Source organism: Gavia stellata, chromosome 1 (genome assembly GCF_030936135.1).
Source record: "Gavia stellata isolate bGavSte3 chromosome 1, bGavSte3.hap2, whole genome shotgun sequence".
Classification (NCBI taxonomy): domain Eukaryota; kingdom Metazoa; phylum Chordata; class Aves; order Gaviiformes; family Gaviidae; genus Gavia; species Gavia stellata.
In genome coordinates this window covers 17941388-17957480 of record NC_082594.1, presented here as the reverse complement: position 1 = coordinate 17957480, position 16093 = coordinate 17941388, and the positions used below count along the sequence as shown (strand labels likewise).

Sequence of the window (16093 nt, the reverse complement as noted above, 5' to 3'; positions counted from 1 at the left end):
TCCCTGCACAGAGGGCATGAGGATGACAAAGGGGAGTCTTTCTGAGCTCTTCCCAGTTGCTTTAGGGACATTTTAACTTCTGATAAGGCTGCATTGTACTGAGCAAGTTTGGGATCCTGGAAAAGAGATTTCTTGAAATATGTCTTGAGGCTTTGCTTATTGTAGAGTTTGAATATATGCTTTTTAAATCATGCACCACAGGGAGATACTTACAATAGGAGTGCTGAAATTGGCAAAAAGGCTAAAACCTTGGTGAGCTCTGAGAGTGACAGTAGTGCACTTCAGGAGAATGTGGAAACCCTTACACTGGACAGAAATGCCCATGGTAAATGTTTCTTTCTTTCTTTGACCCAAGCCATCACTGGTTACAGCAGTCAACTGGAGATACTAATTACATTCTGTGTAGATTAAAGACCAAATGCTTTTATTGGCAGAAGATTTTCTGCCTTTTAATTTTACTGGTTAATTTGTATTATGAAGAAGGGTGAATATGAACTCCCCAATGACCTTTACGTTGTTCATTTTTATAGAGCGCTTGTACCACCTATATATTCCCTCATTAAATTAAATAGTTGTGAAAAGCAGCTGGTACTCCTGACGTGCATCATTATAGAAGCCCAGGGTAGGGAAGTCCTTTGTTTTTTGGTATACAAGACTCAACACTGATACCAGCATTTTAAGCTTCTTATCCTGTCCTGTCAAATACTGTCAGTCATCTTCTGGAAAGGTTATCTACAACTCTGAGAACACAGTGCAGTTTCCATGTCAGTGATGTTGCTGTCTGGGGGGCAGCCCCCAACCCTGGGCATCAGACAGCTCCATGGGACTGGGCTGAGGCCAGGTTGGGACATCAGCGTGGGGGTCAAGGCCTGGATCAGTGGGGCAGTGGCCCTGCATAGACACAGCTGGGGATGCATCTGGGGCTGTTGCTGGGGCAAGGCCCAGCGAGAGAGCCTCTGTTTAAAAGTAACTCCCAGGGGAAGGAGGGGTGGCCCTTGCTGAGACTTCTGATTGTCTTCATGATGCTTTCTCCAAGACCACCAGCTCTGCTCTTTCCAAGCTGGCCCTGGGCAGCCAAATTCCCAGGAGGGGGAAGGATGCACGCAGGGCACTTGCAGTACTTGCCAGCACGCATTCAAGTTGGGGTCGTGTACCTGCCTACTAAGAACTGGAATGAGATTATTACTTAACTCACTTGTACCTTCAAGTGATGGTTGTCTTTTGAGAACGGATGACATAAACTACATTTAAAATGAAGATCCCAGATTTTTCTACCCGTGTGTAAGTTATTCGTGTCCTAGTGCTTGTCCACCTTTTGTAAAAATAGTTTTTCTGTATATTTTAAAAAGCAGTAGTGGGTCAAGACACTCAACTGGACTAGGCTTTCCATCATACTGGTGAAGCGTACTATTGTAATCAACAAGATGAACCATCCAGTAAGTAAATGGTAGTTAATTCACTTGCATACATGATGTCAGGATATATTTAAGATAATTTGTGATGCCTTTTAGCTACTCCTCAAAAGTCAAATTATAGAGGAAAAGGTTCAATTTTGGAATTATCCTGGAAGTGTTTTCAATGTGTATATTTGGATGCCAGGGGAACGACAGACTTAATTTTGACCCTGTTAACAAAGTGCACAGAAAAAGGTTTTTGTTCTGTTTGTTCTCTCTGAAAGAGAAACATATGGTTAAGAAATAAGCTATACGGTGTCATCAGAGAGCAAAAGATATGTGCTCTTTTTGTCTCATAGGTGTAAGTAAAATTACAGCTTTTCTGATGAGGTTCATTTGTGATGTTATTTCTGATGAGGTTCATTTTTTGGTTGGGTAACCTGGCAAAACACCATTCCTGACACTGCAATAGTAAAACAACTCTGTTCCAAGCAAGACGATGTGCAACATTTTATTGTTGATGTTGGGAAGCCTGTTTTTAGCCCAGCCTTTGTCTAGAGTTCTTGCTTGTAGTATAGGCAAAAGGAAATTATGTAGGTTGAAACTAGAACCTTGAAAAAGAAGACTTATTTGTGAAAATATTAGCTGCTATGCTTAGCTTATGGCTGCAAGTACAAAAGAAAATCAAATAGAAAATCTGCAAACTCGGGATTTGAAATTGTCCTGTCCAGGGAGTCTTTGGCATTGTCAGCTGATTGTTTCATCATAGCTTCATTATATGCCATGAACAAGACAGTTCTTTATTAGATCCCATCCTTTCCATGGCTGCCTTTGGGAGATTTCCATTCTCGGGGCTGCACCATATGTCTCCTTTTTGCAACATCTAGATAAAGCAACAATGTGCTGCATCCTGATTTCCAGACAGAAAGGACCTGCACTCTTTTTCTCTGTGACTCGATTAGAGATCGACTTCCGTGTAGTAGGAAAGATGGCATACAGCAACGTACGGGAATGCTGATCAGGCTGCAAGCTGCCTTCTCGGCATTCGGATCGTTCTTCTTGGTTAAGTACAGGCACTGGTCAACAGTTTCATGTGACCTGCAAAAGTTCCAATAGAAATTTGAGATTAGATTGAATGCTCTGCTTTATTAAAAGATGTAAGACACGTTATTCCCCCTTTTGTCTCAACCTGTGAGGGTTAAACCCAGCTAACCAATATGGAAGTCAGTTTTATACTGAGTTTATCCTGCTGGGAGTCAAGTACTTTGAAATCAACAGCTCTGAGGGGGCTTCACCAAGAGGCCAATTCCTTAGAACTTTTTTTCCTTGAGAAAATTTCTGCATTAATCTCCTTGATGACTAAGTTCAGGAAGCGTTTCAGTGTGACAGCAACAGCTTTGAAGTGCTAAGCTATTTCCCTGAAGAGTTTCCATTTTGTTCCAAGAGTATCTACTTTTTCCCATGTGCAAGTGATGGGAAAACCACATATGGGTGCAGCTGTTTCTCTTCTCTCATGTTGTGTTTCGCATTTTACTTCCTCATTTTCCTATTCTCAACTTTGAGAGAGATCCATTGGTAGAGCTATTAAAAATTCTTCAGTTTAGTACTTTTTCGTAATGTAAATATCTTAAAAAAATTATTTGAAACTTTTGTCACCCAAAAAAAATTCCAAATCACTTTCCTTTCATGAATTTTGTCCTTGCAAAAATGTTTTTTTTCCATGAAGATCACTGCCAAATCCAGAAGTAGCTTAAGAAGCTCTGCTCCCAGTTTGCTTGATGGATAGATAGATTTTGGTCAAGAAAGATCTACAGCAGAGCTTCTCCCTTCAGGCATTTTAGCAAATCTCTGAAGTGCTACTTCTTTGCATCTTCTTTTGTCGTTAAATGTAAAAGCAATTCTGTTGCAAAGCAGAATTCATTGGAGAGGCCTGTTTGTAACAAGAAACTTAAATCTGCTACTGTAGACCTCAGTCAATGCTATGCTTTTATGCCCATAGCCACCATTTTTACTAGTGTATTTTATTTTTAACAAATACATCTCAGATAAAGTCCTAGAAAAATAAACAATCAAATTATGGAAGGAAAGGAAGGGAGGAAATGGAAATGTAATTACTTACAATTAAATAACACTTTAATTAACATCATTAGTTTATGTGTCAGCACCTCTTTTTTCTCTGAAATTGAGTAAGTTGAAAACTGAGAAGCAGCAGTACATTAAATAGCATGTTGTAATCACACTTGTCACGGTATTTAAGAAGTGCCTTCTTATAAAGATGGACTGGGTTTTTTTCTAATACAAATTTTTCTTTTATTTTGTATTCCTTTGTTTTAGGATTACACCCCGAAAATATGATGTCATTCAAGCATCTGAGCTTGGGCCGAAAGTTGGAACAATCACTGCTGATGCTGGAGATTTAACACTAAATCGAAGGGAAACAAGGACATCTTTTACATTCAGGAAAGTGAAGAGAAGCCCTTGCAATTGCAGTAAGTGTCTTGAGGTGATCTTCAAGTCAAAATTGTTATTTATCACCAATATGCTTTTTTTTTTTTTGAGCAAATTGGTTTATCCTTTTGGGCAGTTTTGGCAGTCCTGGTAGCCATTCCTGAAAGAATGGCTCAGGGTTAGGCACACTATATGGCTTGAATTGGTTGCATTCATTTGGCTGCTGTAGTTTCTCTATATAGGAAGGCATTTGGCTTGCTCTAGAGCCAGGCAAGTAATCTGGAATCTTGTCACTGGGACCTGAAGAGCCAGAATAATGTACCAGAACAGAAGTAGATACTATTCTTCACGTTCCCATCAGTTTTTGTTTTTTATTTGAAGAGGACTGTGATTTGTGAAAATAAGTACATTAGAGAAGGAGAAGCAGTCAGATATGCAGTGATAGAGCCATGTAAGTGCCTTAGGGCAGTACAGATAACAGGATAGATGGCTCAACAATTACAGGAAATTGAAGTCCATGTGCGTCCTCAGAATAAAATTTCAGAGGCTGAATTGCAATGATTTCATAATCTTTGATATTAGGGGCGCTGTCTCAGTTTTGAAAACGTACAGCTTGTTAACATAGCTCTGGTACACGTGGGCAGGCTGCTTGTTTTGATGTCATCAAACACTTCCGCAGTTTGACCTGCATTTCAGTTTTTAAAAGGTAAAGAAGGAATGAAGCATTTCTTGCGTTTTAATATTTCACTTTTATTTTCCTAAATAAGTTTAACCAACAAGGAATGACTTTTAAAAACTTCATTTTTTTGTGTATCTCTTGCTGTATCTAGTTTACCCATCTGTCTGTGACAGCCAGAAAGGACAGCAAGGACAGGTACAACCTTCATTTCCCCACAATGAGATGGAGGCCTCAAAGCTGGAGCAAGAATATGTGCACAAGGTGTATGAAGAGATTGCCGCCCACTTCAGCAGTACCAGGCATAGCCCGTGGCCCCAAATTGTAGAGTTTCTCAGGTCACTACCAAAAGGGTCAATAGTGGCTGATGTTGGTTGTGGTAATGGGAAATATCTAGGCATCAACGAGGATTTGTACATGGTAAGTAGTAGACTGTCATTTGTTTTCATTGGTACTAGAGTTTATTCCATCGTGCAGTGTAGCATGTTGGAGCTTCAGTTGTGGGAAGAGTGCCAAGAACAGAAAACTGTTTCCTGATCCAAGATCAATTACCCATTGTGTTAGGTTTCCACATCCATTCACTGTCCATTACCCTTCTCTTTTTTTCAAAGCCACTTTTGCTTTGCAAGTCAAAATATGTTAATAAAAAAAAAGCAATGGGTGCAGTGGATTGAAAAATTGTAATGGATGCTTTAGCCTTTTCTGTTTTTGAATAAGGTTAATAAAACGGAAAATGGTTGGGCAGTTTGAATGGTTCCAACCAGTTTTTCACATGGCTGGTGGGTGGGGAATGCAGTGTACATGTCCCTGAAATCTTCATGGGCAGTACTAGTTTTCATATATCATTTTCACTTTCCTTTGGCCTGATAGCATGGCTCACTTGTGAATGATGTCATGTTTGGCTGTCCCACCTCTGACTCTGTGCATAGGCCCAGTAAATATGCCAACATAAAATTCATGGGGGAGTCTCAACTTCAGCAAGGATTTTTGGCCTTTCTCTCATTCCCTTTTCTTCACTTTTAGACAGTTCTGACATCATTCTTGCTGATGTTCTCATCACCTTCCCTGTCTCACAGTCTGTACTTAGTAAAACTTACTTCTCTCTCTTCCTGTCAGGGAGACATGAAGCACATACAAATATGAATCAAGAGATAGTTTTTATTGCGGATACTTCAATGACTTTTTTGCAAGGGTCAAACTTCTGTTGTTTTTACCCAAAAGAAATCTTTGAGAGGTGTGCATTATTCTATCTGCTCTCCCCTGTTCCAGAATTGTCCGATTCTTTCATGTGCTTGTACTGTGAAACACTTTAAAATCCTTGAGAACTTCTATGTAAGGCAAAACATTCATTATTAATAATAAAAGTCAGACTTGTTTGTCTTTTTCAGGAGTTTCTGTCCTGCTATTTATATTCAGCTATAAAACATAAGTTGTTATTTACAGCCTTGTCTGTATTTGTAATGGATTTATTTCCATTACTGTTCTTATAAGCTAGAACAAAATCAACTGATTTATAACTAGGCATGTTTATGCCTGACTGCTGTAGCCTGAAAATAATTATTAATGTTAAGTACATTTCAGTCTTTCACTCCTGACTTCTGCAAGAAATATCAGCAAACATAACTAGAGAGGAGAAAAGTTTATCAGGGTACCATGAAGGTCACCTGGTCCTGGAATGAATTTGGTAAATTGCTGTTGTGTAGGTTTGTGGAAGGCTTTTAAGGTGAAATGTCTGCAAGATGCTGTGTTGAGAAATTGCCAGCACCAATCTGTTTTCTGGAGCCCACAGTTAACCAACTAAGGGAAAGAAAGATCACGTATCTACTGGCAGTCAAATGAAAGCCAGCCCCTCTCCTCTGTTACTTCAGGAGTTACCTCATTTCATATGTGCCTGCAGGAGAAGTCCAAAATGTGAAAAATAGTAGTGAAAGGGAGGAAACTTTTAAAGAAGCAATTGAGAGTTGAAAAACAGAATCTGGGAATTGCTTCATTCATTCAGTTGGCCTCCCTTGATGTTTTTTTTTCTACTGGTGACAACTAGTTCTTCTTGGTTGGAGCTAGACTCTAGATTTTGTGTTTGCTTATTTTCATCTGCAAGATAGCGCAGAGTCTCAGAAGGATGGATGTGACTCCTTCTTTCTACTATATTTTTTTATGTCAGCCAACATGTGGTTAAATTAAAAACAGTGTATATCATGTTTACAGATTTTTTTAAACTTTTGACAAGGTATCTCAAAAAGAGGAATGATGTGGTGTTACACTGGTTTGGAGACAAAGGAAGGTAGGACTGTTGGATGAGTAGTACTGATGAAGGGTTATCAGAGGTGTCACTTAGATCATCTAGCACGGATATGAGTAGTTGCTGCTAATGAGGACAATGAGGTGATCTAAGGGGACCTGATGGTTTGGGAGCAGGTTAAACTGCAGCAATCTGTTTTCTGCTGAGAAGACAAAATAGTTTGGGCACATTTGGTGCCATTTATTGGATGGGTCTTACTGTTACAAATGCCAGGAAGCCAAGCACTGAGCAGCAGTCATAGGGCTTGGGTCAAATTTTTCTAAGTGACATGAGATCACTTTGTTTGTAGGTAATACAAACCCTTGTTCTTCGACCTGAAGGAAAGTGCCAGCAGACAGGACTTAGCAAGACATTTTTCTTATGGTCATTTTTTTAGAGAGTGAACTGTCCTGATGACTATTTTGTGCATCTTCCTCTAAAGCAACTGGTAATGGCTATTATTTGAAGCATGGTACTACTTCAAATACTTTGGTATTTCTGTGACTGCGGAAGTGACTGACATCAGTTCTTTATTTTGTGGATTCTGATTTGTGGGAAATAAGTACTCGTTTATTCCTTAATGGGGAATCAGTACTCATATTCCTCAACGGGATTTTTACCTCTATTCCCTTGCCATACTGTTCTATAGGAAGTACTGTAGAACAAGTGTTAGTGATGTATCAGTATTATCACCGGTAGGCCACCTTCTTGGTATAGTGACTATGTTGGATGAGTCAGCCTGTTCAACCATTCTTTTTATCTGAGGGAGAAAGGAGCAGTCTTTTCTACTTTTTGTTGTCCTCCTGGGTTCTTGGGCTCAACAGAAAGGTCTGATTATGCAGGGCTGTTTCTTATATTGTGTTGCTTCCATTTACCATGTGTTAGGCATGGATCCAAGGGTGAGGGCTTAAAGAATCAGGTGTATCAGGTGCATCGTTGGGGCAAGGAGAGTGCGCTCTAGATGCAGGGCATCAGTTTCCTCCCTCATTTACTCTTCTTAACTTGGGGGCATAAAATCCAGGGAGAAACTTAATAAATTGCTGCAGCCTTTCCTTCACAGCAGTTGCTGTGGCTCTTAGTAAGTTTTTATGCACAGTGCACTGGAGCTCTTAGCCTAGGTCCTGTTGGGAAAGAAGCAATAAAGCAATGCTGTGAAATTAGGAGTTATTTAGGGGTTGAGTAGAGGACTGTCAGTACAGTCATGTAGCTTGGTGTGTTCTGACTCAGAAATACTGAAAACGTGAGGCAAGCACTTTCTGAAGGCAAGCAATATGCTATAAAGGTTACTGTACATTTTTAGTGCTGCTAATTAAAATGTCTTATCTAATGGTAGATGAAAGCTGAGGTAGCTCTCTTGATGGTTGTAATCTTCAGGCACTGTCTGAAATGTCTCCACTGTGGCCTAAGCTATTGTATTTGTTTCAGTTTCTTTGAATGATTACATACAGCCTTATCTACTCGAGTATGGTTGTGTGACAATGAAATGCACATGAGTCCAGCTGCGCTCAGTGAAAATGACAGTGCTGTAATGGCTGCATTTTTCTGACACAGTGAAAGAGCAGCAATTCCATTACCAACAAATTCAGATTAAGAATGTTTGAGCGAGAGATAGAATCCAAGTCTGATGTAGTTAGGACCAAAACTGGAGAAAGATTGAATTTAATAAAGTTTCAAATTAATTTTTCTTTTTCTGTCTTGCCCAGCTCTTTTAATTGCTTGAGTGAATGCAAAAAAGAGAGATCGTTTTAGGTTTGTTTGGTGGTTTTTTGGTTTTTGGGGTTTTTTCCCACAGTCCCCTCCCCACCCAACCTCATTTGGGGGAATTACTTTAACAGTTTATATTTAAATGCTTTCAAGCTTAATATTCATATCTATAAGCAGGGCTTTTATTTTTACGGAATGCTATGTTTCAGCTTTACCCATCCCCCCATCACCACAAGGGTTTCATTCCAGAGCCAGATGACATCATTGCAATGTATCTCATCAAATTTTATGAGCTTTAGCTCTGTCTCCCAGTTTTCAGTGTTCAGGTAGGTGTGGTGACGTGTAAATCCCCACAGGAACGTTCAGCATCCTCATAGGGCTGGGGTGTGAGTGAAAGACATTGAAGCCTTTCAGTTTTCTGGTTTACAGTTTTAATTGAATGGATAAACTGGTGGGAAATCAGTAACAAACAACTGAAAATGCCATTGGGTAGATATTTTTTCTTTATAGATAAAGAAATTACTCTCCTTGCCAGAATACTGATGCTAGGAAGAAAAATGATGGTGATGCAGGAGCCCAAATGCTTTGCTTTAATACGGACATTCCTATTTCTGTAGTGTGTGTCATTCAACGGTAATCAGTAATGTTGCTTGTATTTCATGTGACCTTGTAAGATACCCTTTTGCTGTGAGATGTGCATCTCTTTGTTTTCTGCATTACTTCCCAAACTGGGATCTGCTGGAACTGTGTAAGAGTTTGATTTTGCCAGGGTGTGGGGAAGAGAGAGGGTGAATATTTGCTGCAGTATGGTTACATAATGGTGGGTGGGTTTTAGTTACGCTGGGTCCATGTTGATTGAGAACAGATTCCTATCTGAAGGACTTAGTAGTGGGTAAAAGCAGGAAGGACAAAACTAATTTGCAAAAGTATATTTGGAGCCAGTTCGCTATATTTTAGTGATTGGAGAGCAAGGCAGAGGAACCTTTCCTGCCTTTTTCTCTCGATGAGTAGAAATCATTAAAATGATGGGAGAGCTCAGAAGAACTGGGCAATAGCAGTGCAAAAACAGAATGAACGCTGAACTGCTCAACTTGGTTCTGACGCTTTGTCATCGAGAAATGAACTTCACGTTTTAGACATAGCGCTTTGTTTCCACAGATACCCTGACTGTATGCAAGGGAAAACCTAAACATTATGTGAAAGGAATGCTAAAGGCTTGACTCTGACCAACTGGAGCAAGGAGATTTGTCTGTCTTGCTGTGGCTGTGCTGGTGTCTCTTTTTCTACGTCTGTGTGTGTTTGCTGAAATGTAATTTGGTTCCCTGAGGCGCTCATGCTATCAGTTATAGCTGAGGTGTTTCTCTGGGGAGCCACATAATTCCATTTGGCGGCTGGATTTCAGAATTAGATGTCGTTTTCTTCATCCGTTTCTAATGTGCTGAATCAATCAGGTTTCCAGATACTTAAATGAACTAATTCTACCAGGTAGAGTTAGTTATAATGAGATAACATAGAAAGAAAATATATAATGGTGGGCAACATTGACCTGTCTTTACCTAGCTTTATTTAAGCTTGCAAGAGGATTTCTCACTTGCAGATCTGCAGCACTATTACAAAGCAAGCTATTTAGTGTCTTTTGCCCCCTAATGATCTATTCCAAACCACTGCATTAAGTAGATTTTATAAAACTTCGTTCAGCTACTCCTGGCTGAAACAGTGGAGGTGAAGGTGCCTGGGAACGCAAAGGAGTTCCTGTTCCCAGGAAGCCAGTACAGAGCTGCTGCAAACTCAGATAAATCACAGGTGTTACACTTCTTTCTCCCTTCCCTTATCCTCTTTTATCTTACTCTTTTTTTATACTGCCATTGGTCTAAAGGTTTGTGTTACCCACCGTGCCCTAAAGAGAGGGTGCTGTATGCCAGAAGGACGACATGCTTTTGCCCCTTTTGTGTTTGCTGGGGTTCTAGTTGCGGAGTTACAGGCCTCTGTACCAATACAGACGTCCTGGCTTAAAACAAGAGTTGGATGCATTTAGTGTTTTTCCAGATACAATGAAAATCAGTGCCTAAAATGCCTGTTAAAAATGCAAGTGGATTCTGAGCCCCAGTACATAGGTGTTAGTGGCCACTCTGGAGCTCCTGTGAGCCATTGTCCGCATCACAAAAAGCAGTGAAGAGAGGCGTGGAGTTACCTGCCGAAAAGGCAGGGATGTAGGTGGGAATGGCTGCCCAGAGTAAAATCTGAGAAAACTGAAAAGCCAGACTCCTTTGCTCTACACTAAAAGGTGTAGAGCAACTTGCTGAGAGATGGACTCAATAAGAGGTGGATTCAGCTGAATAGTCAGCCATGCTATTTGAGATACATATGAGAAATTGGGGGGGTTGAGCAAGGAATTTGATTTGGAAAACTGGTCTTAGAAATATTTGAGAAGACTCAGAGATAACAAGAAATAGGGAACCTTAAAAATGTATATAACTTGGCTCATCAAGAGATGTACTAGATTCCGTTGGGGGTTTTGGACACTGAACTAATAGTCTACCTTCCTCCACTCTTCTGGAAGAGATGTCAGCAAGGACAGTATCCTGTGCTGAGCATCAAAATTGGAGGTATGAACTGTCAAAAATTAAAACATTCCAGTTATATTTTGAGAGGTTTTTTAAATGTTTTGATTACATGTTTAATGAGAGAAAAATAAACCTGTTCTAAATTAAAACATTCCTTTGAGCTGTTTTCTGTAAATGAAGCTTCATCACGTCAAAGCTTCTGTGTGCTTCAGAATGTAGAAATTAGTAACAGAATTGGGAAAAGTTGAGTTTGGGGTCTCTGCCACTTGCTGTAAATGTTTTCTATACTCAAAAATCATTGATAGGCTTATTTTCCAGCTGTAAACTGGCATTGCACCACTGAAGTTAGCTGCTTTTTGCTAGCTTATTGTTTTCTAAGAGACTGAAACCAGTGTTTTTTGGTTTTCAATGAATGCATGTTTCTTGTAAGCTAGAAAATGCAGGAATGTGGTGATTGTAATTCTTCTAAAATATCATGTGGAAATAATTCTAGTAAGGATGCTAAATTTGCTTAGCTCCAGCACCGGGCGTATCTGTGGTGATTCCCTGTGTTCAGCGTTTATGCATATATATGTAGCACCTATTATAAAGTTTACATTTAAGACAAAGTTTTAGCATAATATACCTATTTTAGAGCAGTGGAGCGTTCAAAGTGATCCATTTCACGGTCTCCATTTTCATTGCAAAACAGAATCTTTTAGCTTTGGATGTAGATTCACTTTAAGTATGACAGTACAAGTAAGCCTGACTCTGTAATTATTTGATATAATTTAGATGCAAATGAGGACTTCACATTCTGGCAGTCACGCCTTTGTTCTCATTCTCAGTTCATTGGGTTTCATCAACATACAGTGTAGTCCTTTTCAAGGTCATTTTGGGAGGGGAGGATTGAGTTCCATTATCCAGCCCATTTTTACTAGACGTGCAGGGCCAAAGTAATTCTTTCTGGGAAAGCTTGATGTCAGTGGAAGTTGCAGGTATTCTTCCCCCTCCTTCTGCCAGCAGTGAATTTGGTCCTTTGAGTTTTCTTAAATACTGCATGCTAATGTCTTCATTGCAAAAGTATTTGAAGGCACTGGTAATGAGGCATGGAATTTCTAACACGGAGGTTGTCAGCTAAATCCATTCCATAATGAGACTAATTTAAAGACACTTCAGTTGGCTTCAAGTGTGAAATGATGGGGATTTATGTTTACTTCCAAGTAAACAAGAGTTTCCTTTTTTTTTATTCATAAATAACACTGTTCACTCAGTGCTTCAGTAAACGCGGAGATGAGGCCAAGGAATAAATGGGAAGAAAGCGATGCTAGGACTGATCTTTTTAGGTCTGTTTAGAGCTAATTGGCAGGACAATATGTACATATTCATAGTATTGTTTTTGTGGAGGATTATCTTGGGTTGTCAGGTTGGCATTTTCACAACTGTTTCATTTACTTTGGACCAGAAGTCAGGGACCTGACTAGAAGGCAGCTCACCTGGAAGCTTTCAGGACATATGACTGGAACAGAATCCTGGTTTTCTTCAAAACTGCGATGGTAGACTGAAGACTAAAATGATTTGAACCAATAAAATGAAAAGTTATGATGGAAAATATATTTATTTTCATTAATCATTGCAAAAGAGATTTTTAATTTTAGCACTACTGTTGTCTCTGCTGGGTTGGTTAACCAGAGCAAGTTGTTTGTTGTTCTTGCATCAACGATTGTTTAGTATTCTTTCTGTGTCAAATGCAATAAACACTGTCAGCAGTAATTATTTAGGATTCTGAGTCTGTTCTCTTCTATCTGCTTGTTGCTGATCATTGAAAACAAAAATAAATCTAATATTCTCAAGCAAGCCGAATTTGATATATGACTTGGTAACAGGGCTTTGGTTTGAGTATTCAATGTGCGCAGCAGACAACGAAAGTGAGGGTGGTGCACGCCTCACTCTGTTTGTTCTTTCAGAAGGGTTTTGATCAGTTTGGATTTATTTTTTTATGCAAGCATGTAAAAAACCTCTTCTAGATGCTTTTTCTTGCCATCTTTGACCTGGCAGTGGGCAAGGTTCAAAGGGGGGAAAAAAGAAACATTTTATGATGTGTCCTGAAATGGTTCCTAGGGGTTATTTCATCTGGACCGTACAGAACCTTGGAAAATTATGTTGTGCTTACATTCTTGTGGGTTGTGATACTGAGGGTGAAGAGGACTGTACCTGAACACTTCCTTACTTATCACCCAGGTTTTGTCATTTCGGTATTAGTGAAGCTGTGTGACATACTTCAGTGATGCCACCAAGGTCACCAGATTGTCGTTTACACTCGTAGATTCAGCTTTTGTGAGTTCAGTATTTGGCTGCTTCAAATGTTGTCAGGTGACAAATGGCAATTGAAGAGAAAATACTGAGGTTAGATCACCTCGTTTTGCTGGTTTCAAGATAGCTTAAGAGCCAGTTTTGAGGAAAAGTTAGGTTGAAACCTGTTCTGTCTTAAGCTGGATCAGTATCAGGGTGCTATAATGAGCTGTCTAATATCCAGTCTGCCATCTTCGTTTTAAGTAAGCATCAGTGTTTTTTTTCTTTTTGTCTATACCTGGGAACCATATATTCCTCTTACTTAATCTATTTTCTCACACTTGCTCTTGTTGTTATTTTAAACTAAAATATGTTACCTCAGTAGGAGACTGTGATGACTCTGTTACTGTAAGCATCAAATGAAAATCATTTTCCAGTCTTGTAATTATCCTCTTATGAAAAGCTTAATGAAACACTTTCTGTTACAGGTTGGCTGTGATCGCAGCAAAAACCTGGTGGATATTTGTGGAGAAAAAAATTTCCAGGCTTTTGTCTGTGATGCCCTGTCAGTGCCAATCCGCAGTGGTTCTTGTGATGCCTGCATCTCTATTGCTGTAATCCACCATTTCTCAACAGCAGTAAGTCACCCCTCTCTGTGTTCCACTGTACTGTTATACTGCTGTGCAGAGCTACTAATATTAAAAAAACCTGCTAGTTTGGGCTCTTGGAAGCAAAAGGGAAGAACAAAATGGGGGGGAAATTGAAGGTTTGTACTTGGTATAAGCAGCTGTCAGAGCAGAATTAAGCTGTTGTGCTGCTTACTTTCTCTTCCCATTCTCCCTCTGCTTGTCAGATGCCCTTGCTCCTCCTGGCACTTTAGTCTAGGTGTTGTGTTTCATTTTTGTCTGCTTACAATTAATGACACTGGAGAAGGGGGCTCTGCTTTGGGAGTCAAGAGGTATGTTACTTCCCGGCTTAGATCTTGAGCAGCTCTCATGGGTTTTTTCTCGATGCCTTCATTGTCCATCTGCAAAGAACAACAGGGACACTACTTGCTACTTTGCTGTACCTCTGGGCTGTGTAAGCTTCTCTTGGCAGGAACTGTGCAGTTGTAACAAGCTTTTAGACCATGGAGCCGTAATCTGAGGTGGGGCCTAAGGGAATGTTTCCAAACACAGTATAAGAAGAAGTCTGTTTTGGAGAAGGCGGACATATCTTTGTTCGGGTGGTCAGAGGACCTGTGTTTAATCCATAAATCTGACTCCTTCAGCTGCAAACTTAGGGTGTGTATCATCAGGTATGGTAGATCTGAATCTGGGATTTTAGGTACTGAACAACCTCTTGAAGAGGTATGTGTCATTTCCAGCTGGGCTGATACGTCCAAGAAATCCTGCTCAGCACAGCACTGTTTTCAAATGGAAAGAGAATTGTGTTCAGCAATATGTCTTGGCTTGCGCATAGTGATGAGCTATATTATGAATGAAAATGAATAGTGGAAGAAAATTCCTCTGATTTTTATTGTGTCTTGGGGGGAGACAGTAAGGAGGAATTGCTGCCATTCCATTCTTCTGTCTTTATGTACTAGCTTCACAGTTTTGTTTTTTATTTATAGGAGAGGAGACTGGCTACTATCCATGAACTAGTTCGGCTTCTAAGACCTGGTGGAACGGCACTCATTTATGTCTGGGCAATGGAACAAGAATACAAAAAGCAGAAGTCTAAATACCTGAAGGAAAGGAATGGTAGTAAAGACAAGGAGGAGGAAATCAATACTGGCAGGGCCCAGAGATCGCTTAGTGATCAAATGCCTGATAGCAGCAGCCAAGACTCAGCATGTTCTGACCGACTCCTTAATGACTCGAAGGACGAAGGCTGTGATGCAAAGCCAGTTGCAGACTCCAGACTGCCTGTTCACACTAACCGGACCTCCTTTCACTCTCAAGATTTGCTGGTTCCCTGGCACCTGAAAGGTGGCACTAAAAAGAAAGGGGAAATCGTTGATACAGTGTTGTTTCCAGCTGGCTCTAAGGAATCGCAAGAACTCAGCGCTGTTTTCCACCGTTACTACCATGTGTTCTGTGAAGGGGAACTGGAAGCAGCATGCAGATCCCTGGATTGTGTGAGGGTTCAAAAGAGTTACTATGATCAGGGAAACTGGTGCGTGGTTCTAGAAAAGTTGTAGCCTGTGGTGTTTCTTCCACTACCTGTGGTGTTTTGTTTGTTTTTTTACAGTGTGAAAAGTATTTTTAACGCAGGTTGCAGCTATTACTTCTTTTAAAATAACAGAATAAAGATTGTTTATTGAGTTAGTAACAGTAACTAGCACTGTGTGCATATGTTAACAAACTAATGGCCAAACTTAGATACTACCTCTGCAGAGTGTTTATTTTACTTCTGTGAATTACAGCGAAGAGGATTAAGTGGGAAAATACTGGCCATGGAAATCAGTAAGGCCAGTGTTTAGCTTTTAAAGATAAAGGACCTGATTTTCCCTTCTCTTTAGTTTATGCTGGTGTAGCTGTAGTGGCCTCCCTGCAGCCCACAGCAAAGTGGAACGGAGCTCTGGGCAGGAAAAGTAAAGCTGTCTGGTGTATAAAACCGTGGGTCAGGGAGGAGGGAATGAATGGCTTGTGAAGCAGTTTAGCTGAAGAGTCAAAACATTGCCTCAAGTTGAGTAGAGGGTCCTGCCTGTTTTGGTGTCTGTCAGGGGTCACAGATCTCTTCCAGCCTGGAATTTACTCTCTTTCCTTGGTCATGG

General features: G+C 40.1%; 1 protein-coding gene across 1 annotated transcript in view; it reads left to right on the top strand.

Moving 5' to 3' along the window:
- Positions 1–15628, top strand: part of ALKBH8 (alkB homolog 8, tRNA methyltransferase) — a 46241-nt gene extending 30613 nt beyond the window's left edge. The window contains exons 9-12 of the mRNA XM_009811833.2: positions 3729–3883; positions 4673–4938; positions 13824–13973; positions 14948–15628. Of these exons, the coding sequence (XP_009810135.2) occupies positions 3729–3883; positions 4673–4938; positions 13824–13973; positions 14948–15517 (1141 nt within the window). The 3' untranslated portion in view covers positions 15518–15628. The remainder of the gene's footprint in view (positions 1–3728; positions 3884–4672; positions 4939–13823; positions 13974–14947) is intronic.
- The last annotated feature ends 465 nt before the right edge of the window (positions 15629–16093 follow it).